General features: G+C 37.8%; 1 protein-coding gene across 3 annotated transcripts in view; it reads right to left on the bottom strand.

Annotated features, from left to right (window-relative positions):
- The window catches only part of sspo (SCO-spondin), a gene marked incomplete at its 3' end in the record, with an annotated part of 121,608 nt that overhangs the window by 4,332 nt on the left and 90,076 nt on the right, over positions 1-27,200 (bottom strand). For all 3 annotated transcript variants that reach the window (XM_084398407.1, XM_084398408.1, XM_084398409.1), the window contains exons 83-102: positions 26,212-26,382; positions 25,883-26,053; positions 24,340-24,495; positions 23,216-23,340; positions 22,409-22,545; positions 21,879-21,925; positions 21,532-21,735; positions 19,626-19,787; positions 18,793-18,909; positions 16,650-16,788; positions 15,571-15,767; positions 14,143-14,313; positions 12,517-12,644; positions 10,743-10,888; positions 9,524-9,570; positions 9,154-9,318; positions 8,206-8,426; positions 6,061-6,156; positions 3,795-3,855; positions 1,330-1,460 (exon numbers count right to left, since the gene is read on the bottom strand). In XM_084398407.1, coding sequence (XP_084254533.1) covers positions 1,330-1,460; positions 3,795-3,855; positions 6,061-6,156; positions 8,206-8,426; positions 9,154-9,318; positions 9,524-9,570; positions 10,743-10,888; positions 12,517-12,644; positions 14,143-14,313; positions 15,571-15,767; positions 16,650-16,788; positions 18,793-18,909; positions 19,626-19,787; positions 21,532-21,735; positions 21,879-21,925; positions 22,409-22,545; positions 23,216-23,340; positions 24,340-24,495; positions 25,883-26,053; positions 26,212-26,382 — 2,792 coding nt within the window. The remainder of the gene's footprint in view (positions 1-1,329; positions 1,461-3,794; positions 3,856-6,060; positions 6,157-8,205; positions 8,427-9,153; positions 9,319-9,523; positions 9,571-10,742; positions 10,889-12,516; positions 12,645-14,142; positions 14,314-15,570; positions 15,768-16,649; positions 16,789-18,792; positions 18,910-19,625; positions 19,788-21,531; positions 21,736-21,878; positions 21,926-22,408; positions 22,546-23,215; positions 23,341-24,339; positions 24,496-25,882; positions 26,054-26,211; positions 26,383-27,200) is intronic.

Here is a 27,200-nt window from a genome sequence, read left to right as displayed (position 1 = left end):
ACCAAAACATTTATAAACTGCCATTATACCCTTTGATTCTGACTAAAGCCAGAGAGAGAGAGAGACAGAGAGAGAAAGCCAGAGAGAGAGACAGAGAGAGAGAGAGAGAGAGAGAGAGAGATTATATTAGAGGCCAGGACAGATGAGCCAAACACACGGATAACAATCCAAAACGTCTTCACGCTACATTTGCTCAAATGCCAATGGCCTGCTCACTCTGATGGAGCGAAATCCTGGGATCATTTAGAGCGTTTCGTCTCCGGAGAGAGAGAGAGAGAGAGAGAGAGAGAGAGAGAGAGAGAGACGAACGCAAGACGAACACAAGACGCAAAAGAAGAGGGCAGATGTGGAGAAAAAAAGAGGTGTGAGTTTTTGGCGTTAAAGCTGGAGTGTGCAGACTGGTTTCCATGGCAACCGGACAGAAGTTTCCATTTCAAACACATTTTAAAATAGTTGCAGCAACTGATGAAACATTTAAATGAAGAACAAAGAACACAAGCCTGATAAACACGGCGCTTCAGTGTTGTGACGATCATAAATCCACTCTATGATGGATTGTTATATACAACATATAAAGGTATCATAAATAACTGATCAAAATGATGTATATCCATTACTAACATTTATCTTAAATGATCAGTCCTTTAATAAATGATATCATGGGAATATTACATATTATTTATAGATTTTTTCATTTTTAAAAGTAAAAATAGTCATGCATCTTTTCGACTTTACAACATAATATTTGAAAGGCTCATTTCTCTTCTACAACTTATTTATATACACAGTCAAACCAAAAATTATAGTGTGTGCAGGACACTATAGTTGATTTATGTAAGTGAGAAGGGCAAAATAAAAGTAAACTGTGACATATTATACCTAAAAAATCCTTCATACAGCGACTACCAGTAACATTTATAAAAATTTGGGACCAAAAATGATTGGGACACTTTGAGCTGATCATGTTTTGCTGAAGTGTTTTGTCTTTAATTGCTAATGCTCTTTTTACACACAGACTGAACACAATGAAGCATTGCTTGGTGATTGGTTGAGCTAAACTGGTATTATCTAATTGTGTAGTTAAATTTAACAGCTGACAGATATTCAACATAATTCATGTGTGAGACAGTCTAACAGAAGGACGGACAAAACCAGTCAAATATCAGCTGAGTTCTGCTCATGTTTTAGTACCATTTTCTAAACTATAGCGAATAAACTGTGATAAAGTGAGTTGAAGGTGTCTATTTTGGTTTGACTGTTTACTCAGATTGACGTGGTTTACGCAGCACTGAATCTCAGATCGTACAGACACACACGAGCGACACACACCTCCAGAATGACATCGGTCCGGGATAAACAGCGCCCCCTGCAGAAGCTGACCTCCACGTCGTCCAGGCGACAGTCGCCCTTGGTGATGTTCCTGACCTCAGTGTGACGACGGCACTCGGCAACAGGATCCTCTGGAGACCAGAAAGTGATGTTCATGGGAGAAAATGGGCCAGGAGGAGAGAGAGAGAGAGAGAGAGAGAGCAGGGGATTAATGAACGCACATACAGTACAGAAGAAATTGCAGTGAAAATAATCAGATCAGAACATAATTGTGTGTTGATTTAATAAAGGATTTCTGAATAAAAATTGAGAGAAGATTGCTGCTTGTTAAATCCATGTTACCATTAAAACTTCCATTTTAAAATCAACATGCAATTGAAATCAACATGTTTTCTTTCTTAGTATATAGAGTCTTCTTATAGTGCACAATTGTTTTTATAAAGACAAAATGTTTGGTTTGGTAATATTTCATTAACTTGCTTCACCTCAGAAACCAATCACCGATGGATAAAAACCTTGTACATTTTTTCCCCTTCGCTAAATATCCGGTCTTCCTCAGAAATATTGTGTGTTACAGGGTCAAATAGTATTTCATGTTGACTTTAAATGTACACAGTGCTAAAATGTCCTTAAAATCAAACATTAAAATGTATTAGCATTACCATGAACTGCTTAATACACAGAATATGTAAAATAATCAATATAGTTTGAATAGGAAAACAGACAATTTAGAAAATGCATATAAATGCTTTAGAAGTATTTTTCACAGTTAATTGCATGTTAAATATTGCATGTTAAGCATGTTAGTTATTGCATGTTAAGCATGTTAGTTATTGCATGTTAAGCATGTTAGTTATTGCATGTAAAGCATGTTAGTTATTGCATGTTAAGCATGTTAGTTATTGCATGTAAAGCATGTTAGTTATTGCATGTTAAGCATGTTAGTTATTGCATGTAAAGCATATTAGTTATTGCATGTAAAGCATATTAGTTATTGCATGTAAAGCATGTTAGTTATTGCATGTAAAGCATGTTAGTTATTGCATGTTAAGCATGTTAGTTATTGCATGTTAAGCATGTTAGTTATTGCATGTTAAGCATGTTAGTTATTGCATGTTAGTTATTGCATGTAAAGCATGTTAGTTATTGCATGTTAAGCATGTTAGTTATTGCATGTTAGTTATTGCATGTTAAGCATGTTAGTTATTGCATGTTAAGCATGTTAGTTATTGCATGTTAAGCATGTTAGTTATTGCATGTTAAGCATGTTAGTTATTGCATGTTAAGCATGTTAGTTATTGCATGTTAGTTATTGCATGTAAAGCATGTTAGTTATTGCATGTTAAGCATGTTAGTTATTGCATGTTAAACATGTTAGTTATTGCATGTTAAACATGTTAGTTATTGCATGTTAAGCATGTTATTGCATGTTAAGCATGTTAGTTATTGCATGTTAAGCATGTTAGTTATTGCATGTTAAACATGTTAGCTATTGCATGTTAAGCATGTTATTGCATGTAAAGCATGTTAGTTATTGCATGTTAAGCATGTTATTGCATGTTAAGCATGTTAGTTATTGCATGTTAAACATGTTAGTTATTGCATGTTAAACATGTTAGTTATTGCATGTTAAACATGTTAGTTATTGCATGTTAAGCATGTTAGTTATTGCATGTAAAGCATGTTAGTTATTGCATGTAAAGCATGTTAGTTATTGCATGTTAAGCATGTTAGTTATTGCATGTTAAGCATGTTAGTTATTGCATGTTAAGCATGTTATTGCATGTAAAGCATGTTAGTTATTGCATGTTAAGCATGTTAGTTATTGCATGTTAAGCATGTTAGTTATTGCATGTTAAGCATGTTAGTTATTGCATGTTAAGCATGTTAGTTATTACATAAGCATGTTAGTTATTGCATGTTAAGCATGTTAGTTATTGCATGTTAAGCATGTTAGTTATTGCATGTTTACTAATGTGAACAAATGAAACCTGATTAATAGTTTGTTATTATCAGATGCATCACCAAGTAACATATTCCTGCATACAGTATATGCTAATGTTTGCCCTTCTGACTAACTATGCATGGTTATATAGTTAGTAGTAGTTTATTATTTGCATCAGTGCTGTTTTCTACAGCTCTCCCGCTGATTTAGAAGATTCTCTCCTGCATTTAACTCCCGAAACTTTGCGAGTTTTCACAAGTCAGCATTTTTATATCGCACAAATTATCCGACCGGATCCTTTCACCTGAGACGGGTTTACAGCGTCCTGCAGTCTCTCTTGAATGCAGTTCCTCGGCTGTAGTTTGACTCAAACTCGGAGTGCCAGAGCAAAAGCTCCAGTCTGCTTAATGATGTGTACTACATCAATAGTGTGTGGCACATGGGCTGCGAGAACTGCTGACAAATATCAGCGACTCCTGGCTCACTCTTCCCTATTAGTGCTGTGTTTCGTGACTCTTACCTGGATACTCTCTCCGGCACACAGGGCAACAGTCCTCCGCTTCCAGCACCTTCACTTCACCCTGGAAAACAGACAGAGAGAAATGATGTGGAGGACATCGGTGGTGCCAGTGCCTCAGAATAGCTCGCGTACAAGCTAATGATCTTTGCGACAGAAGTGAATCAATCACAACTATCTTTAGCTGGACAACAACTAAAGCCAAAACTCTGTTACTTTAATTTCTTATTATCACTGTAAAGCTGCTTTGAAACAATCTATATTGTTAAAAGCGCTGTATAAATGAAGGTGACTTGACTTGACGTGACTCGGACGAATGCTGACCGACTCCATACGACTCCCAGAGGTGCTCGTAGACATTTACAGCCAAAGATGGAGGAAAATAGGTAATAAAATTAATATTTAGTTTGTCTTGTTATTCACATATATACACTCCTGGGCAAATAAGAACAGGCCAAGTTAAAAATTAGGTATGCCCAAAATATGGGCCGCCATATCGGTATCGGCCGATATATGTTCTTTTTTTTTTTTTTGGCCCGATAAGAAAATGTTCGATATATTAAAGCCGATAAATAATGCCTTCAGCTGAGACTCTTCAGATGCGCACTGTTCAACATGATGGTTTTGAATTGCTAAAAATATGATTGGAATCACTTTGAAAAAGGAAAATACAGTTCGGTGCAACATGTGCAGCGCAAGTCTGTCATATCGGCTACATAACATTATAATGAGAACATTTTAATTGTTGCTTGGGACACGGCTTTTAATGGTGAGACTTTTGTTTTTGTAATCAGGCTTTTTTAAAACTTGGATTTAGATTTATCGGCCAATATATCGGTTATCGGCTTTCAAATATAAAGAATTATCGGTTATCGGTATTGAACAAAATTTTCATATCGGTGCATCCATACCAAAAATGGCTTAATTAATTGTCTTAGCCATTTAAATCCCAAATTACTGATCAGGAAATGAGCCAGGATTGCACTAATACTGCAGATAAAGTGGCCTTCGCGTACTTGCAGACCTGCTTTTTACAGAGTCAGTGTTGATCCACTCCATGTTCATGAGCCGTTGAAAAACTCGTTTGTGTTTAATGTGAGACCAAATATTCTCTATAGAGTTCAGATCTGTATCTGAGTCTGACTGACTTGTTCTCAACTTATAAAGGTTTATAAGTTATCGTTAAAAATGGAGAAAATGAGTTTTTACTTCCTCAAGCTGACTGTTGCACTTTATTCAAAAGCAGTTTATTGAGCGGCACGACATGAAAACATCGACTAATCCACTGGGGCATGAGCTCAGGACGGGACCGATGGGAAGTTCGAATCGGTTCCAAAACTGTTGTTATATTTTTGCAATTCAGTTCGGTATATGTATTAATCTTTTTTTGTTAAATATTAATAATACGATCAACGGTTGATTTTAATAATGTATTAGTAAATTCTGAGATTATATCAATAAATGCTTTAAAAAAAAAGTATTGTTCGGTGTTAGTTCATGTAACTAATGAAAGCTTATTGTAAAGTGTTAGTTATTTGTTATTATCAGCCACATTGCCAAGTGACAGATAACGTTTTATTTAATATTATTTAATTATGCATTTTAAAAGTTGATAATATGCATTGCATTCAGGATTGTTTTTTTTTTGCAGCTCCTAAAACTTTTTAGTGTATGTGTGACTGTGCAAGAGTAAGAGTTTTCACAGTCAGCGATTTTACATCCACTGTTTAAATCTTTGAAAACTGTTTTTATATTCAGTTTGGTGCAGAAATCAAACACTATGAAAGAGTGATTATAATTGTAGTTTGGAGTCAACAGGAACAATCCTACAGTGTGGAGTGACATTTACTCGAGCCGGCAGCAAAAAATGCGAATTGGGTAATTTAATTTTGGACTGGATGAAGAAGAAACAAATGGTCCACAAACTGAAGGCAGTATTTTTAGTGTTTCTTTGAGCAGATCTCGGCAGGAGCCCAGAGGAGAAGCCGGGCCGGGTCTCTCTGAGGCCGTCACTACAGTCACATCTGGGACTCGATCTCGGACCGGAGCCGTTGCCTGGACAACGGGTCGGTCTATTTCCAGCATCTCTAACTGGGCTCATTTCTGATGCGAGGCTATTCACTGCTTCACTGGCCGACACACACATGTGAAACCACACAGTGAGAATGCATGAGCAGATTTAAGACAAAACCAGGAATATATGAAACATCGAATTGTCAGAACAAGGAGTTGTTATGTGTGGAGTGAAGGCAAATGGCAGATGTCTTACCTCAGAGCAATGCAGTGGAGGACAGTTTGATTGACAGTGTTTCTGGCCATTGATACAGCGACATGACTGACAGCCGTCAACCCACTCGAACCCCGGCTGTGACACACAGCACACAATGATGGACAGACACTTTACTACCAAAACTAGATCCTGAGATATATATATATATACAGTCCCTGTCAAAAGTTTGGAAACCTTACAATTTAAGTTTTTGAAAGAGTCTCTTCTGCTCACCGAGGCTGCATTTATTTGATCAAAAATACAGTAAAAACGTGAAATGTTATTAGTATTTAAATCATCTGTTTTCTATGTGAATATATAGTAAAGTGTAATTTATTCCTGTGATCAAAGCTGAATTTTCAGCATCATTACTCCAGTCTTCAGTGTCACATGACCCTTCACAAATCATTTGCTGCATAACATTTTTGTGGAAATAATAATACCATTCAAACATTTGTGGTAAGATTTAACAAAAAAGAGAGAGAAATTAATACCTTTATTCATCAAGGATGCATTAAATTGATCAAAAGTGACAGTAAAGACATTTATAATGTTACAAAAGATTATATTTCAAATAAAAGCTGTTATTTTGAACTTTCTATTCATCAAAGAATCCTGAAAAATAAAATGTGTCACAGCTTCCACAAAAATATGAACTGTTTTCAACACTGATAATAATCATAAATGTTTATTGATCATCAAATCATCATATTAGAGTGATTTGTGAAGGATCATGTGACACTGAAGACTGGAGTAATGATGCTGAAAATTCAGCTTTGATCACAGGATATAAATTACACTTTACTGTATATTCACATAGAAAATTGCTGATTTAAAGTGTAAAAATATTTCAATATTTTTTACTGTATTTTTTAATCAAATAAATGCAGCCTTGGTGAGCAGAAGAGACTTTCAAAAAATGCATGTATGTATCTAATTATTATCACAAATTATTATAAAATGTATTAATTTTCATACATTTTCCTTTGAAATATCTAATTCATTCATTCATTTTTCTTTAGAATATGGTCACTAATGAATCATGGACCAGGAACATGAATTAAAGTAAACAGGTGCATTTTAAACATTTTGAGTCCTAATAAAGGTTCATCTTGTAATGAGAGTAAATATTGATCTGCTGTTCATATATTATGTTTGCATGCGATCCTTCTGTTTTGTGGTGAAGGCATTTTGCCAGCCACAGGAAGTGACATCATCCGTCTTCAGTTTTAAATGGGCACCACTGTAGTTCAATTAGACAACCTCGTAAGGCCTTTCAGCTCTTTTATTCATTATTGATGATGGCAATTATCTTTTTTCTAGAAACGCCCTGGGCAATTATCCATCAGAGTGATTAATGACGTTCCTCAGGATAAATAAACAAAGTAAGCAGCACAGCAATTACAGGATAAAGGGCATCACTGTTAGCGAGTGATTGGGGGCTTTCAAACCTTCTCATAGTTCCTAGAAATATTGGCGGAAGTTCCCGGGTTTCGGCGCGTTCGCTTTAACGATTTCAGTTCCAGGAACTCCTTTTGGAGGAACTAATTTAATTTACTCCTTCAGAGTCGGTCTAAACCAGCACTATAGGAGCTATCCGTGACGTTAGTGCTAGTGCTAACACTAGTGTTAGTGTTCGCTGATTGGCCGAACGCATGCGAAACACCAGCACGTGTAAACACACAGATTATAGCCTATATATTTACTGCACAAACTAACTCTACGAACATGTAAAACAGAGATAGATGAAGCTCTTAATCTTTACAATGAGGAGAAAATCCAACGCGACTTTGAGGAGATCAAGAGAAACATGATGATGTATTTCTGCTCATCAAACACACGCATACGCTAATAACTCTTCATCACCGTCTACCTTCAGTGTGTAACAGTTATATCTAATATCGTATTAGACAGGACTGTCAGACAGATCGTAAACTAATGAACACAGAGAATGTGAGCTCAGTCGTTCTCAGCGCCGTCATAATAAAAGTCCCAACAACAAGCGTGTCTTACATCACTTCAGAGTTCCTACTGGCGGTGCGAACGCAACCAGGAAAACCTTCCTAGAGGAACCATTAGTTCTCGGAGAACCATCCTGGTGGCGAGATCCTAGAACTATCCGGTGTGAAAGCCCCTATTGTGTACCTCTCGAATCGTCCCGTCTTCATCTTCACACGGACAGAGCGCTGGAATCACACAGTGGCCCTCGAGGCTCCGGTACCGGCCCTCCTCACACACACACCCCTCCGAGGCCCCGGGGCCCGTGCAGTTGAGCGGTTCAGGCCTGTAGAGGTCCACACACCCCCTCTCACACACTCGCTCGGACCCGGACACACTCCAGACCCAGCGCTCACCCTCAGGACACTCTGTGATCGAGCATTAGTTAGTGATCAGTGGACTTCAGGCTGGGCTAGATGCCTTATTTAACATTAACAGTTACAGCTACATCACAACACTATAATATAATTAATAAATAAATAATAATAATAATAATAATTATATTAAAAACAAACAAATAATAATGATTATTATTATTATTAAAACAAACAAATGAATTATTATTATAAAATAATAATAATTTTATTAGTAGTAGTAATAGTAATCCAAATACATCTTTATTATTATTGTTATTATTACTAATTAATTAATTAATATATATATATATATGATATTATATATACACCCTAACCCTAACCCTATATATATATATATTATATATATGATTTATGATACATTACAAAGACAAAAAAATAGGGATGGGAGAACAAACAGACATAAAATAAAAAATAAAATAAAATAAAATAAAAAACATTTCACTGAAAAAAGAAAAAGAAATTAATATTATTATTAAACCAAATAAATAAATAATTAATATTAAAAACAAACAAAGAAATACAATTATTATTATAATTATTATAAAGCTTTGACAGCTGTTGCTAGTATCTGATTCAAACATTAACGGGAAAGAAAGTAGCAGGAAAAATCAAATAAAATGATTGCCGTATTTAACTTGATGTGAACAGAAACACTAAACCCGAGTGTGTCTGAACGTCCCACTAACCCTCTGCACTGAATTCACACTGTGTTTCTCACCACATTCGGGGCCCCTGCAGACTCGAGGTGTGTGTGACGGGCCCTCACACTCCTGTCCTCGGTACTGGTGCTGTCGGCGTATGGTCCGGCTGGAGAACTGATGTCCAGAACCACAGGACGAGGAACAAGAGCTCCACGAGGACCAGGCGCTCCACTCACAGTCCACTGACACACACACACACACACACACACTTCAGACTCACGTCCACTCGTAACCAGAGGCACTGTTAATTGCTCAGAGGTTACAGCTACTTCTTCAGAAACGTATCTCTCTTTTAAAATTCCTCTGAAGGTTTAATCAAAAGTTGTTATACAGTAAGAATATAAAGTTATAAAAATAATGTGTGTATGAGGTCAACACATGACTCACCGTCACATGACTCGTTAGTGCAGATAAAGAGCCCACCATCACAAACACTGTAATCAAACACACGAGACGAAAATCAGGGGTAAAAATACACACTTTACTTATTTGGCTTTTCATGCTTGATGTTAGTCTCCTCAGAAAACTGACCTAGACCGAAAGAAACCTGTCAAGAACATGTCAATCATATTTCACTTTTTTTTTTTTTTTGATTTAGCATAAGTAAAAAAGAAGCAGAATTTAGAGCATTTAAAAACACACACTTATAACATATTAACACACAGGGCCTAAAACTAGCATTTTGCCACACTTCCAGTGGCCGGTGAAGAAAATGTACTGGCCAGAAATATTTATAATGTTATAATTAAATGTACCAGCCATGAAACTGTTTTTGCAAAAACAGGAAGTAATGACGCCACCATTTTAGAAGCAAGTGAACATTCATAATTCTCTATTCTAATTTCGACACCACAGCTAAAACTACTAGCCTAACTAATATAAATATATTAAGCTGCTGTCACTTTAAGTATGCAATTACTCTCTCAACTGTTTACGTTCACTTAAGACATAACTGACTATGTTTACTAGGATACTCACTATTTTTTTATGTAACTTTGTGTGAATTTGTCCGTTCAAGTGCAAGAAGACCTGAAAGAGAGCTCAGTTTAGCATTTGAAACGAGCTCCGTTTTGCGCCTTCTTGCGCTTGAATATAAATCGTCAAGGCGTAAACTTTCGTGGCGATGCAGCGCTGGCCCGTCAACTGTCCCGAGTGTCGTTCACGTTTGTTCATGTTGCTAGAATTCATAAAAATGTGACCAGAACTGGCGAGCCAACACTGACCAACACTGATTTTTACTCAAAATTGGTGTTCATTTTAGGCCCTGTTAATATACATTTATAAATGTCTTTTGATTAATGAAAAATGACCTGGGCATTTACTTCAAATTATCCAATTCTGAATGGTCTGTAATTCTGTCAGGGCATCAGATTCCTTCAACAATGTCAGAGTGACCTTTCTGAACATCTTGATATTGTATGTCCAAAGAGAGGATGTGAATGTCTCTTCATGACACACTTTTAAAAGCCTCAGTGAGTTTCATGAGTTATTGATTCTCGATCCAAAAGCCACAGCTGCTCTTTCTCAAACACTCAGAGATCCACTTACACATGCGACACACACCCTACGAGAGCAAGAGAAAGACGAAGAGAGGTTTGATGAGTACCATGAGTTGCACAGGTCTGGTATGATGGTTCCGGCAGGGACTTCCGGTTCCTGGAGGTCCAGGGTGACGTTGGGAGACGCCGACAGGAGCGAGAGGACAGAGCAAGGACACTGGGATTGAGGAACACAGCTTCCGTTGAGCATCACCTGCAGACGGATTACATGATTCAGTGCTCGAGGGACTCCTACAGCCATCTGTGTCCAAACCAGAGGAATTACTGAAGAATTAAACACTTCCAGAAGCACACAGCCGTCAGGAGCAGATGTGAATGTGATGTGCTGCTTAAATCAGCTTTACTGCACAACTAAACAACACTTATCAATTTTCAGAAGAAAGCAGGCTGCGAAAGCTGCCACTATGATGCTAGGGAGGTGTGAGTGGTTGCCAGGGTGTTGCTATGGAGGTCTAGGAAGCTGCTATGGGGTTGCTAGGGTGTTCTGAGAATCTGCAAGGCTGTTGCTATGGGGTTGCTACAGTATGAGGGGTTCAAGGAATCTGCAAGGACAATTTTTGTGGGGTTGCTAGGGTGTTCTAGGAAGCTGATAGAACATTGTTATGGGGTTGCTGGGTGGTAAAAACTGCTAGAATGTTGCTAAGGAGTTGCTAGGATGTTCTTGGAAGCTGCAAGGACATTGCTATAGGATTGGTAGGGTGTTAAAAGCTGCTAACACGTTGCTATGGAGTTGCTAGGGTGTTCTAGGAACCTGATAGAACATTGCTATGGGGTTGCTGGGTGGTAAAAACTGCTAGAATGTTGCTAAGGAGTTGCTAGGATGTTCTTGGAAGCTGCAAAGACATTGCTATAGGATTGGTAGGGTGTTAAAAGCTGCTAACACGTTGCTATGGAGTTGCTAGGGTGTTCTAGGAACCTGATAGAACATTGCTATGGGGTTGCTAGGGTGTTCTAAGAAGATGCCAGGACAATGCTATAAGGTTGCTAGGGTGTTCAAAGCTGCTAAAACATTGCTATGGGGTTGCTAGGGTGTTCGAGGAAGCTGCAAGGATATTGGTATGGGGCTAATAGGGTGTTCAAGGAAGATGCTAGAACATTGCTATGGGGTTGCTAGGGTGTTAAAAGCTGCTAACACGTTGCTATGGAATTGCTAGGGTGTTCAAGGAAGATGCTAGAACATTGCTATGGGGTTGCTAGGGTGTTCTAAGAAGCTGCTAGAATGTTGCTATTGGGTTGCTAGGGTGTTCTATGAATCAGCTAGGACATTTATATAGAGTTACTATGAGGGTTTCTAGGAATCTGCCAGGACACTTTTTGTGGGGTTGCTAGGGTGTTATAGGAAGCTGCAAATATATTGCTATGGGATTGCTAGGGTGTTCAAAGCTGCTAAACATTGCTATGGGGTTGCTAGGGAGTTCTAGGAAGCTGAAAGGATATTGGTATTGGGTTGCTAGGGTGTTCAAAGCTGCTACAATGTTGCATAGGGTTGCTAGGGTCTTCAAAGCTGCTACAATGTTGCATAGGGTTGCTAGGGTCTTCAAAGCTGCTACAATGTTGCATGGGGTTGCTAGGGTGTTAGGACATGGCTATGGGGTTGTTATGGTGTTCTAGGAAGCTGTTAGGACATTGCTAGAGTGTTGCTAGGGTTTTCTAGGAAGCTGTTAAGACATCGCTAGGGTGTTGCTAGGCTGTTGCTAGGTGGTCTACAGATGTTTTTTCAGATCCCAAGATTTCTTTTGCCAAATTTATCTTCCGTGAGGTGAAATTCATGACTCTGATCTCCTGGAAAAGTCACATGATGTGTACGGGCGGGTCACTCACGGCTCCAGGCGGGCAGCGGCACCCAGGACTGCAGGACACCGACACACACTCGTTCTCTGGCCACAGATCCTCACAGCTGTACGGACACGACCCGGCACATGTGCTGAGCACCTGACCAGCGGGACAATCTGACACACACAAGACATGCTTCACACACCAACCAAACCATCCCAATTAGCATGCAATTTACATAGATTATTATGTAAGGGTTAACTGCTGCCTTTAATGCAGTAGTCTAAACGCAAATGATTTATTGGGTCTCATGAGGGAAGAAACTGCTAGTGGTTTAACAGAGTACCAACTGAAGTTCATTAACAGAAGTAATCAAGCTGTTTTAAGAGACACTTCATTCCTCCCGAAGGCTTATCTCACAGTTTTAAATGAGTTTATCAACTCTAAAAACACAATTAATGAACACGACCGTCACACGCCGCCTCGCTCACTTTTTACAGATTCTTCTCCAGTTGCTTTAATGCAAATCAGTGCCAATGTTCTTTTAATATTTTGTGTATGCTTGTCGTCGACTGAAATTTGCATAAAATTGCAAACAAGAGAACAACTCGAAGCTGTAATGGAGGTAAAAGGAAGATAAACAAAATGAGTGTTTCTGCAAATTATTCCGCATATAAACATTAAGCCATAAATGTGACATGAAGATTGATTATCATGCCTGAATGGATGAAGCTCATGAAAATGGTCAAAGACTGCGACTATATTTCACCTCAATATGACAAATTAAATATCATGAAATGCATGCTAGCATACTATAAAGATACAACAGACACAGTCAGAGTAATTCAGGCAAATAAGTTATATTTTATATAATCGCTTAGGATTTAAATTTTTTCATTGTGTTTTTATTGTAATGACAATTAAGCACATTTATCCCTAATTTGTATTGTTAATAAAATAAAGAAATCATTAATTTGTGTACTGAAACTTCAACTGATTCAATTAAATTGGCATCCTGACAGGATGATTTTCTATGAGAAATCATGGGATTGTATTTGCATCACAGTAATATGAATTTGGGAGGTAAATATTATCCTAAAAGTAAACTTCATTGTCTTTATGCCAAATATACTTTCTTATTTTTTTCTTGTGATATTCTTGATTTTCCAAGATGTTTTTCATGAGATTCATGCAGGCGAAGCGACACACTCAGTGCGAGTTATGATGAGCGTGTGCTGTCATGTTTTATGACATTATAAACTGCAGGTATTATATGAGTGTTTGAAGGGTTTTATAGGTGCTCTATAAGTGTTTGTCTTTCATTAACTGTGTTTGAGTTTGTTCAGCTGTCAGACGTGTGTGTGTGTGTGTGTGTGTGTGTGTGTGTGTGGGCATGTTTAGCTATACTTTAGCTATAAAAATGTAAAACTTGAGATTCCCTACTTTGTGAGGACTTTTTGCTCAGCAAAATTTATTAATAAACATAATAATTTTTTTTTATTTTTTTTAATGCAGAAAGTTTGGTGTGATGGGCAGGTTTAGGGGTCGGGTTAGTCTGTAAGGGGACAGAATATACAGTTTGTACAGTATAAAAACCATTACATCTAAGGAGGTCCTTACAGTGTGTGTGTGTGTGTGTGTGTGTGTGTGTGTGTACAGCTGTATTTCTTGTACCAGGCAGGCAGTTGTTAGTGTTGCACGCGGTGTGTTGTTCGAGGGGCCCGGAGCAGATCGGACCCCCTGGTTCTGGTTCCTGAAGGGCCGTCTTCCTGCGCAGTGACACTCCTCCGCCACAGGAGGCGCTGCAGTCGCTCCAGGAGGACCAATCGCTCAACACACAGCCGGCTAACAGCACACACACAATAATACACGTCAATCTCAAAAACATTAAAACACACACACACACACACACACACACACACACACACACACACACGACCACTCGCTCACCACCCAGCCGGCTAACAGCACACACACAATAATACACGTCAATCTCAAAAACATTATAAAACACACACACACACACACATGACCACTCGCTCACCACACAGTCGGCTAACAGCACACACAGAATAATACACGTCAATCTCAAAAACATTAAAATACACACACACACACACACACACACACACACACACACACACTCACACACGACCAATCGCTCATCAATACACAGCCGGCTAACAGCACACACAGAATAATACACGTCAATCTCAAAAACATTAAAATACACACACACACACACACACACACACACACACACACACACACACACTCACACACACACACACACACACACACACACACACACACGACCAATCGCTCATCAATACACAGCCGGCTAACAGCACACACACAATAATACACGTCAATCTCAAAAACATTAAAACACACACACACGACCAATCGCTCATCAACACACAGCCGGCTAACAGCACACACACAATAATACACGTCAATCTCAAAAACATTAAAATACACACACACACACACACACACACACACGACCAATCGCTCAACACACAGCCGGCTAACAGCACACACAGAATATATATAAACATACACACACACATAAACACAAATTTGACACTTATATTTTATTTAAAGTCCCCCTGTGGTGAAAATCCAGCTTTTAATGTAGTTTATGTGTCTATGTGGTGTTTTTAATACGCTTTAAGACAAAGCATGTGTAAGTTCATAAGTCGACACCATTGCTGAGTATTTCCTCCTTAAAACTGCAGTGAACCAAAGACAGTCTCAAACACACGCTTTGAAATCGCTGGTGTTTCTGACGTCACAAACTACCTTGTAACCAATCAGATCAACGTGTGATCGTCAACCAGTGGATCTCTGAGCTGAGTGAGTGAGTGGAGGCGGGGCTCATTTGCATATTCATAGAACCGCGCATACTAAATGAAGCAGGGGTGTCGAGTTACATTCAAGATATTTTAACGAAAAAACGCTTAAATATGTAGATGATTTTAGGGATAAAATGATTGACTACAGGGGAATTTTAACAAAATGTGACAATTTTACACTGTATAGATCGATAATTCAGCATGTATTTGTAAGTAAACGCAGTGTAAATGACAGTAGCTTCACCTGGACAAGGCGACCGTGAGCAGATCTCCCTCTGAAGGGTCTCAGCACAAGACGGTCCTCCAGGTGTGTGTGTGCAGGTCCGTCGGCGTGTCCTCTGCCCCGTCCCACACGACACCGAACACACACTCCACGACCCCCACGGACCGTAGACCGGACACACCCGATCAGAACACGCCAGAGAGCCGTTGACACACACACTGCAGCAGAGATGGATTGGGATTTGTGTATTTATATAGATATGTTAACATATTTAACATATTTAAGCCATGTTTTGTGACACAAACATCCTTTTCCTTCCCTCATCTTTCCCTCATCCTTCCCTCATCCTTCCCTTGCGGCTAAAAATGACACGAAGCCCTAAAAATTATACCTTTTTTTTTTTTTTTTGTCCAGAACGGTTATTTTATTTCATTCTGATAATATTTTTTCTATTTTTTAATGCCATTTGTTTGGAGATTGTTATATATTTTTTTATTTACCTTTAAATTGCTAGATTTAATCAATAAATAATACATAAATTAGTCATTTAAGCACATTCCTCACATTCTTTCAACTTAAATTCAAAATTACTCACAATTTTATGCATAACCCTTTTAATTCAGCTCTAAATATCTTACATTGGGTGTCTTTGCCGACCTCTTGTGGAAAATAAATAATATAAGATGATATTTGATGAGTCTAGATGGCCTTATAGCTCTATATGGAGTAAATGAGCCGTTCCTCTGGGTCCTAAAGTCAGTTCACTTCAGTGTGCATTCAGATACACATATAGACATTATAAAATCATTTTTTGGTTAAGTTTTAGCATTTTTAGTTTGAATTTTTCTGAAGTTTTTCTATGTGTCCTGAAGCATTCCTCACATTCCATTCATTCCTAAGGGGGTCAAACTGACCCGAGACGGAAGGATTTGTTACTTTTTAAAATTTCAATCACAAAACTCCTCAAATCCATTACATTTTTTTGGTGTATTCGTGGTTCAAGTGCGACAACAGTCCTGGGGTCTTGGACCCCTCAGATGAACACTCATGTTTTCACGGTTAAGGTAAACCTGATGTATAAACAGATGATGTCCTCTGACCAGGTGTTGCAGCTGACGGTGATGTTGTCTCCGGGTCGGATCTCTAGCGTCCCGTTCTCCGCTGGAACCCCACAGCGACACTCGTCCACTCGCACACACACTCCGTCCTGCAGCAGCCGGCCGTCTGGACACCGACACCCTGCGGCACACGACACACACTCATATCTCCCGTTTCATTGAGGTCAGAGGTCACACTGATGCAAAATCACCCTCCAGAACATTCTCATTCACGGTTCCCTGCTGGTGGAGTGATCTCCCCGCCCTCATCCCGAATGAGGGATCCCTGACAACATTCAACACACAGCTGAACACTCATCTCCTCCGCGAGCACTTAAAGGGGTCATCGGGTGCAATGTGTCTTTGCAGTGTGTGGACACAACCACCATACAATGATAAAAATCCATTCACCTGTTTTTTTTATCCTAAAAAAGTCTAAACACTAAACATCCGTTTGGATTTTTTGAGCAATATGATGTCATATGTCTCATGCTCCGCCCACGACCACTGACGCACTGTCCCTTATTAGCATATTTCCCATATTAGCATATTTCCTATATTAGCATATTTACCATATTAGCATATTTACCAAATTAGCATATTTCCCATTTTAGCATATTTCCCTTTATTAACATATTTCCACCCTCAGCCATTTGTATTCTGTCCGCCAAGGCATCACTTTAGTGTCTTGTGTGGATACGCCCCATTGAGGGTCATTATCATTTAAAGAGACATGCACCGAAACGGGTCGCTGTGAACAGAGTTGATTAGAGGAGGTAAAAGTGTGTTGTTTTACACAAACATTGAGGAATTTTAACCAAAGTATGTTACAAACATGAAGACCCTAAAGAATCATCCCAACTTGTGGAAAATGGGTGTCCGATGACCCCTTTAACCTCCTAATATATATATATTTGTGCTGTCAACGTTAACGCGTTAACGCATGCGATTAATTTTTGTCTGGTTTAACGTGTTAAAATATTTAACGCAATTAACGCAGCATCCGTCTTTTCTGCCATCCGTTGGCTAGCTTTACATTATATGATCACGCTCTTATTCATTTAAATGCTTTTAAACATTTCAAGCGCGGCAAGACAAAAGAGAATGCGCTGTCTGTGAATGTCCTTATGTGACACACACACACACACACACACACAGACAGGGCGCCAGAATCCAGTTCTCTTTCGCGCTTGAACTAACAATAACAATAACAATAATTTTGTCGATTATCCTCATAAGAGCAGTCTTAAATGACTTATATAAAGACTAAAATGAACAAAGAGTTGCGAGAAAATGAGGCGCGTGTGAGATCCATAGACAGTATATAAACGGTGAGCTCCGCGTGTGTGTGTGTGTGTGTGTGTGTCTGCTCTTAAAGGGACAGCAGCCAATAAAGCTTCCTGTCAGTAAAGTTAAAGAACAAAGGGAACAGAGAAAATGACTCACTGCTGTTGACTAAATAACTTTTGTAGCTTTAATAAGGATTAACTATTTAATTTATAGTTTATGCAGTGCAGACTGCATATAACTTTGATAACTTTATTAAATTTCTGTATATTTCCTAACTGTTAAGACAGGAAGGGCACGAATAAATATGACATTTATTATGGGTTTATGTTAGCATTGTTTTAAGTTCACTTAAATTAAAAACTGTTATATTTTTGAAGCCTAATAAATGTGAGAAAAAAAAATCAGTAGCTGTATTAATATCAGTAATACTGGCCTTCATTCATAAAAAGATGCCATTAAACAATTATTTAAAATATACTGTCTTTATGTTGTTTCTACATTCATTTGATTAACTGTGAAATTATTACATTATAAAATATATTAAAAACGTACAAAAACATTTCTTTTTTTATTGCGATTAATCACAGAAAAAATGTGTGATTAATCTAGTTAAAATTTTTAATCGATTGACAGCACTAATATATATATATATATATATTTTTTATTCTTTACTTTTCCTTTAATCCTCCCTTGTCTGGCTTACGCATCTCTAAGCAATGCCTGAACTCTGTATTTTGAGCACTTCTTGCGTTGTTCTTGCCTCTTCATGATGACTCGCTTGCTTTAGTCCTCATTTTGTAAGTCGCTTTGGACAAAGGCGTCTGTTAAATGACGAAATGTACATGTGAATGTATACCTGGATGACAGGAGCCCTGCAGACACTGGACGTGACCCCAAAGGTCAGCGCAGCTGCGAGGACACTGATTGGCACAGGAGTCCTCATAGACACGCCCTCTGTCCTCACAATGCTCACCTGTGATTGGAGGAAAACATCACATATACACTGACGTTCAAAAGTTTTTGATTGGTAAGATTTTTTGTGTTTTAGAAGAAGTCTCTTCTGCTCACCAAGGCTGCATTTATTTGATTAAAAATATAAAAAAACTGTAATATTGTCAAATATTGTATTAAAATGTAAAATAACTGATTTCTATTTGAATATATTTAAAAATGTCATTTATAATATAGGAAAACTAAATGACCTATAAGGTGGTCCAAACTGAATCTGTAAGAACTGGTTTAAACACGAAACTCAAAGCATCCTCAAATTAACCAGAGTATTTATTATAAAAGTGATAGTTGTGGTCTTGGATAGTTATTACAGCTTTATATATTTATTATACTATATATAAATAGGAAATATATCTCACAGTAGGATATAAATAAAAATGGGATATAAATTAAAAAAATGTTTTATTAATATTTAACAATTAATATAACTTATATTATAATTAATTATATAATTACATAAAATAATTATAAATATTTATAAATTAATTTCTGAATATATATATATATACTTGTTTTAATATCTATCTATCTATCTATATATATATATGTGTGTATGTGTGTGTGTGTGTGTGTAAAAATAGTTTCAAAAATAAATGTATGTACATAGCACACAGACAGTATTATGAACATCTAAATTAGAAAATAATAAGTAAATAAATGAGATGTATGTGTGTGTACCAGGACAGAGGCCCGTGTTGCAGCTCTGAGACTGTGTCTGTAGATTCCTGCAGTGAGGTCCGGGGTCAGAGGTCAAAGGTCGGCGCTCTCGCTGGCGGTATCCGCCACTGCAGGGGTCTTTACACACACTCCACGCGCTCCATGAGCTCCAGTGACACAGATCTGACCAAACACACAGCAGACAGTGACGTCATGACACCTAGCTGACCTCATGAATATTAATGAGGTCAAGATGACATCACAATTTCCTGGACTGGCCATTTCACATCAGTGTTATTTTAGCATTATTTATTAATATGATTATTTTAGTAGTATTTAGCTTTTGTTTTTATATTTACAGTTTTTTATTTATTTATTTTTTGAATATCACTATTCAGGTTTAACTTCTTTTTCTTTCAGTTTTAGCTTTTTAGTAATTTCAAGTTAGTAATTTTAATGCTTCAACTTTGTCAAGGCAATCCAAGATCCAGTGAGAAAGTGTTTGAATTCACTACAGTATTAATAACATCACTGCGAGATCTAGTGAGAAGTAGAGCAGAATTCTCTGTTATAAACATATCAGATCAAACAGCACTGATGTGGAAACCAGGAGACACTGTGCCATGAACGAACAGGTTATAGAAGGCTTTTCAATCCATAAATCACCAACAGTCAACATGGATTTGATGTAGTAATGCTAACTGTAACCATGGTATTGTGGCAGAAATAGTCAAATGTTTTTACATTCATCTCATGGTTCGTACAACCTTTAAAGAGAGAAATTCAAGCACTTTTCAAGGGCTTAACACTTTTCCAGCACTTCAAAGTTGAAATATTACCCAGTTTTAATGTTTTTTTTAATGTGATGATTTGTAAAACTAAAAGTTTTAAGATGTGAAAAAAAACGAAAACTTCATGGCAAACAAACACTTTTATTTAAAAAAAAAAGACGAGAAATTACCAATATAATCAGTAGATGGCGGCAGAGGAGCACTTATTGACTTATCGGCACTAATTAGCAATATATATTCACATTACTATTGTTTATAACAGTTTCAATTCAAGCTCAGTGCTTTAATGTCAAATTTCCAAACATGTAATAATATTAGTAACCGCACTTATTAATGCAAAACAATAGTAATTTATTTACAATTAAATTAACTTTATGATTAAAAATCCCCCCCGAGCTACAAAATCAGGTGCTGGCGCCTCCATCTGTAGTCTGGAGTCCTGAATATAAATAATTGTAGCTTATTTTCAATTAACAAAAATGTTTTTTAACAGTTTAAGGGCACGTTTACACAACAACGATATGCTTAAAATGGAGAAGTTTTTCCTTTTAGTTTTTCGCATACAGACATTGTCAAACCGATCCCCATTCACACGGATCCGCGAAAAAACGACTAAAAGTGCTGTATTCTGCTGCCAGGCCAGTAGATGGCGAAGAAACACAATAGACTGAACACGTAATACGCATGTGCATGACGTCATCGTCTTCAGAGATTCGCATTTTTGTTGTTTACACGGAGACCGTTTTCAAAAACTTGCGCTTTCAGGCGCCCAGACGCCATTGTCGTGTAAATGAACGGCCAAAACGCATAACAAGTTTAACGTTTTTAGTTGAAAACGGTGTCGTGTAAACAGCCCCTAAGTTAACGATACTTACACTGTTTCACATCAACTAATTAATATTCATGAGCCAAGCCAAGTCATTGGACAGATACATTCCATCCAGTGCGAATGTGTTTTGTTTATAGTGTTAGCTAAAAGTGCGGTTCAGTGCCGCCCACCCCGGATCCGCTGCCCTTTAGTTTCTGCTTTAAAGCCAGTCAGACGTTTGAGAGTCCAATACAGGAACCGTTTGATAAAAAAAAAAAAACAGGAACCGTTTGATGAAGTGTTACTATGGCAACAACAGACGACCCACCGGTGCAAATGTCAGGCTGTGGACAGATCCTCTCTTCCTCCAGCTCTTCATCACACTTGCGCTCTCTCCCGCGGACCGGAAGCCCAGAGTCCACATCCAGACAGGCCCGGTACCGTCTCTGAACCGACACCAGACCGGGGAGAGCAGAGGATGCTGGGATACATGGAGAGCAAGAGGTCCACTCTGACCACTCGCTGACCATCACTGTGAAAGACAGAGAGAGATTGTGATTTATTTATGAAGAGTCAGAAAAGTGTTATTAGATTTCAGATGATGTGATCTGGGACTAAAATAAGGAGCAACAGACGCTGAATGTGGTTATACGGTTATAAATAGAGGAGATTTACCTTCACATTCCCGTAAATCACACTGAAGAGAGCCGTCATGGCAAAGACTGAAACACACACACACACACACACACACACACACACACACACACACACAAAAGACTGGATGTTTAGATTCTCTGAAGAAAATAAATCGCTATAACAATGTGTTGCTATGCAGTTTCCAGGGTGTTTTGGGTGGTTGGTTTGTTTGGTTACTTTCTATGTAAATATATTATGAGAATTCAACAGAACTGGTTTAAACATGATAGCACAGATTATTTATTTATGATAAAAGTAATAGTTGTGGTCCTGGAAAGCTAATACAACTTTATATATTTATTATATTATACATAAACATATAGTAGGAAATATATGATAGATAGATAGATAGACAGATAGACAGATAGATAGATAGATAGATAGATAGATAGATAGATAGATAGATAGACAGATATATAGATAGATAGATAGACAGATAGACAGATAGATAGATAGATAGATAGATAGATAGATAGATAGATAGATAGATAGATAGATAGATAGAGCACCATGTACTGCAGCCGATGGTCACCAGCGCCCCCTGCTGGACAGTGATGGCCACAGGTTTGTCTGAGTCCTGATGGAGAAGCTGAACACATCCACACTGATCCTGAGTAACACACGATCCGTTCTGATGCAGGAGACCCTGATGAGACAACCACACGCAATCTCAGTCACTCCATACACATCTGATACACATCTGATATGATCTTATACAGTCTTCATCTCATCTTACACAATCTTATATAGTCTTCATCTCAGTCACTCAAAACAACTCTTCTACAGCATTTATTACTCTTAGTCAACGGTAATTTCAACATTTCCTAATACTTTTTAAAATCTGTTAACATTAGTTAATTCACTGTGGATTAACATGAACTAAAATTGGACAACTTTCTTAGATTAACTGCTGTAAAATACATATTTCTCATTATTTCTAATATTTACAAAAGAGACCTTATTGTGAAGTATTAAAGAGACAGCTCACCCAAAAAATTATTTCCTCTATCCCATCATTTACTCTTCCTCAAGTTGTTCCAAATGAGTTTCTTCCTTCTGTTGAACACAAAAGAAGAGCTTTTATAATCTAACAGCTGATTGGACCCCATTGACTTCTATAGAATGGGAAGTCAATGGGGTCCAATCAGCTGTTAGATTATAAAAGCTCTTCTTTTGTGTTCAACAGAAGAAAGAAACTCATACAGGTTTGGAACAACTTGAAGGAGACTAAATGATCATTTCTGGGTGAACTGTCCCTTTAATGAAAATCTCTTAATGAAAATGTGTATTTGTGTGCAGTGTTAGTTAAAACGAACCTCGGGACAGAAGCAGCCGGCTGTGCAGTTCTGACGCGACACACACGTGTGTGTTTGACCCAACAGATCACAGTGTTTCTCACAGGGAGATCCGCATTCAGAGAACAGGAACGGCTTCTCACAGTCTAACACACATACAGATCAATATAGGATTGAAAGAACAAATCATTTTTCACATCTTCATCAGTCTTCAGTGTGTGATGTTGCTGTGTGATCATGAAGAAGCTCCAGCTCTTCTCTATATCAGAGTCAGTGTTCCTGAACTCACTGTAGTCTCGAGTTTCTTCCGGGAACGAACACGTCACAATATTCCTCATTATAATAATTCATAAGCAGAATAAAGGGGCGGGGCCTGGTTGAGTTAGTTAGTAGTGTGTTAAACTGGCGGTTATGGAAAGGGGCGGGACATTTCCCAAACACACTCGAAGCACTCGACCAATCACAACACACTGCTCCAGCCGACCAATCAGAGCACAGTGTGCTTTTCAGGAGGAGGGGCTTCATAAAGACAGGAAGTAAACAGAGCGTTACTGACAGACTGGGAAGAGAGGAGCCGCAACAATGGAGAATATGAGGAGAATAATCAACATTCAAGCAGGAAAACCTGTTCTAGTAGAGCCTGAAACTAGACTTTGAGTGATATTTGGTGTTGTAAGGAACTTTAAAGGGTCTTTTTCAAACTTTTGAATGATTCTTGTTGAATTGCCTTTCATACACTGTATTATATAATAAAGGGATTTGAATGGTAATCACGCAGAGTACCGTGCAGGGTTTGACATTAACACGTCTGTCCACCTAAAACATGTTTGGTGAAAAGGATGAAAGAGGAAGGAGGAGATGCTGGACGACAGGATTTAGTTTGAATAGTGAACAAATGTATAAAATCCAAATTTAATTTTATATATATATATATTTTGAAACTTCTACTATACTTCTACTATACTTCTACTATACTTCTACTATACTTTGGCTAGTAGAAGTTCTGAATGGCCGGTAACGTAAAAATTTAGCAGCCAAATTGGCCGGTGAGTGAAAAAGTTAATTTCAAACCCTGGTACCATGGTATTCCAGTGTGTGTGTGTGTGTGTGTGTGTGTGTGTGTGTAAGGCTGTTCACACACACACCGAGGCAGTGGTCAGGTGTGCAGGGTCGGTGCTGGCGCTCCAGATCTCTGCAGTTCTGCCCTCTACTGGCCGACACGAGCGGCGCACGAAACCTCTGCTGATACTGAGACACACACGAACACTCGCTCCACACACTCCATTCTGACATCGGACAGGCTGACGGAGAGAACGAGGAACACAGCCACGGTTAAAGTCAACTGACAATTCATATTGTTTTTACAGAATGTTACAATGTTTATTATACATGATTTATAAGTGAACGTCATTCGTTAACATCCCTCTCCTACAATAGGGAAGAAAAGACTAGAGTAACGTCAGTTTCATGCCGAATTTAAAGTCCCCCTGTGGTGAGAATCCAGCTTTTAATGTAGTTTATATGTCTATGTGGTGTGTTTAATATGCTTTAAGACAAAGCATGTGTAAGTTCATAAGTCGACACCATTGCTGAGTATTTCCTCCTTAAAGTCCGCGTGAACCGGAAGTTGCAAACGACTTTTCTCCAGTGTTGTGACGTATTTCCCAGTGAAAAGGAATATTGAACAGAGGGCAGGGTTTTACTCTAGCGCTCCTCCTCTCCATCTCTCGCTCATTACAGACTAACGGTTTGAGGGGAGTGGTTAAGCGTTTGCCCAAACCAAGCCGTCAAACATACGTCATCAGAGAAGGTCCTCCAATGCAGAGGGGAGGGGCATTTTCAGATTTTGATTAAAGATTACGAAGCCAAAAAATTTTTTTGTGTGGATTGACTTGGATGGATGAATTGTTCACCACAAAACGATCAATTTAGGCAAACAAAGTAAATATGGTCAATTTTGAATTCATGTGGACTTTAAAACTGCAGGGAACCAAAGACAGTCTCAAAAACACGCTTTGAAATCGCTGGTGTTTCTGACGTCACAAACTACCTTGTAACCAATCAGATCAACGTGTGATCGTCAACCAGTGGATCTCTGAGCTGAGTGAGTGAGTGGAGGCGGGGTGAATTTGCATATTCATAGAACCGCGCATACTAAATGAGGCGAGGGTGTCGAGTTACAGTCAAGATATTTTAAGGCATGAAGACATTTTTTTCAAAGAAAAAACATTTGAATATGTCATATCGATGATCAAAGATGAGTTTTAAGGGATGAAATGATTGACTACAGGAGGACTTTAAGTCAAGTCAAATTTTAAATAATAGATATCACTATACCAGCTATATAATCACAGTATATTAAGACATTTAATTCTGTATAACAAGTTTTATGTTTAAATATAAAAATGAGGCATTATCAAATTAAATATGCATGTATTTTCCAAGTTCAAAATTGTTGTTTCATTTTGGATGTCTTTTGATCTTTCCATATTTTTAATTTTTTAATTTTTGTATAATTTTATAGTTTTATTCCCATTCAATCTTTATTTTGGATGCTTTCTTTTTATTATTCTCAAAGAAGACGTGATGGAAGCAAAAGAGCCAGAGCAAAATCTGAAAATTGAGCAATGCATGAAGAAGCACTGCTCTCATTGGCTAACATCAATATTAGCGTTCTTTGGGTTTAACCTGGACAGGGTCTCTTATAACACAGCTGTGTCTCCTCGCCGTCCCTCTCGAGCTCCGGAGGACACGCGTCATCACCGTCGTCCTCACACACACACTCCCGGCGTCTGGAGATCACGCCTGACCCACAGCTGCGCGAACAGGGAGACCACGGGGACCAGGGGCAAAGGTCATCTGGGGGAACCAGAGGTCATGGTGTCACAACACAAGAGGGGTGCAACGCATCACAGAGTTCACGGGTCGGATCATTTACAGTTCTTGAGCCACGGATCGGATCATTTTGTGCATCAGCAAAAAAAAAAAAAAAAAAAGGAAAAGGTCTATTCCAGTACCAAGACAAAGTGCAGCGTGACAGTCCTGGGTGTCTCTCTCAGGTCCAGTGCAGTGTGTGCCGTTGTTTCGCGGCGGAGGGTTGATGCAGGCGCGGGTGCGGATCTGTGTACTCTTCCCACACGTCACGGGACAGTCCGACCACACCGACCACGGGGTCCATCCGCCGTCCACTAATGATCACACAGCAGCAGTGATATAACTGTATATATATATATATATAATAATCAACTCCTGAACCTGCACTGGTGGATCATAGGGAGATACTGAAGTACACTCCACAGGTCAGACCATTCCTGTCTGTTTATGATCACAGCAATAGAGATTGTACTCACAAAAAGTCATTTATACCTGATTAATTATTTTAGAGCTGAGCAGAACGAGACCATTTTAAGTTGTATTGCTATGACCTGAAAATTACAATTTTAAATGTATAAATAATTAATGTATTTATATTTTAATATACAATTTAATTAATTTAATATAAATTATATACATTGTACAATATATAGTTTATATTAAGTTGATATTATATTTATGTTATTGTTAACTAAAACTATTAAAATAAAACAAATATTAGATGCAAAACTTAAAACTGAAATAAAAATAAATGAAAGTACATTCTAAATATTCTCAATTATTCTAAAAGAAACCCTAAAAACTTATAAAAAAAAATTAAATCAAAAACTAAATGAAAAATGAAAATATAAAAATAAAAGCTACTTTAAAATATTAATAAACACTATAATAAAATGAAAATAACTATTTTAAATGTATAAATAATGTAGTTTTATTTTTTTTGATTTTATTATAATTTATATTATTATTAATACTAAGTTTATATTACATTTATAATATTGTTAACTAAAACTATTATAATTAATTTCCAGTAATTAAAATAAAGCTGAAATAAAATAAAACAAATATTAGATGCAAAACTTAAACTTAAAGAATTACTAAAGTACTACAAATACTAAAATTAAAACTGAAA

This window comes from Rutilus rutilus, assembly GCF_951802725.1.
Source record: "Rutilus rutilus genome assembly, chromosome: 24".
In the NCBI taxonomy this organism is placed as follows: Eukaryota; Metazoa; Chordata; class Actinopteri; order Cypriniformes; family Leuciscidae; genus Rutilus; species Rutilus rutilus.
The sequence above is the reverse complement of the archived record's forward strand: the minus strand, read 5'-3'. Positions and strand labels throughout refer to the sequence as shown.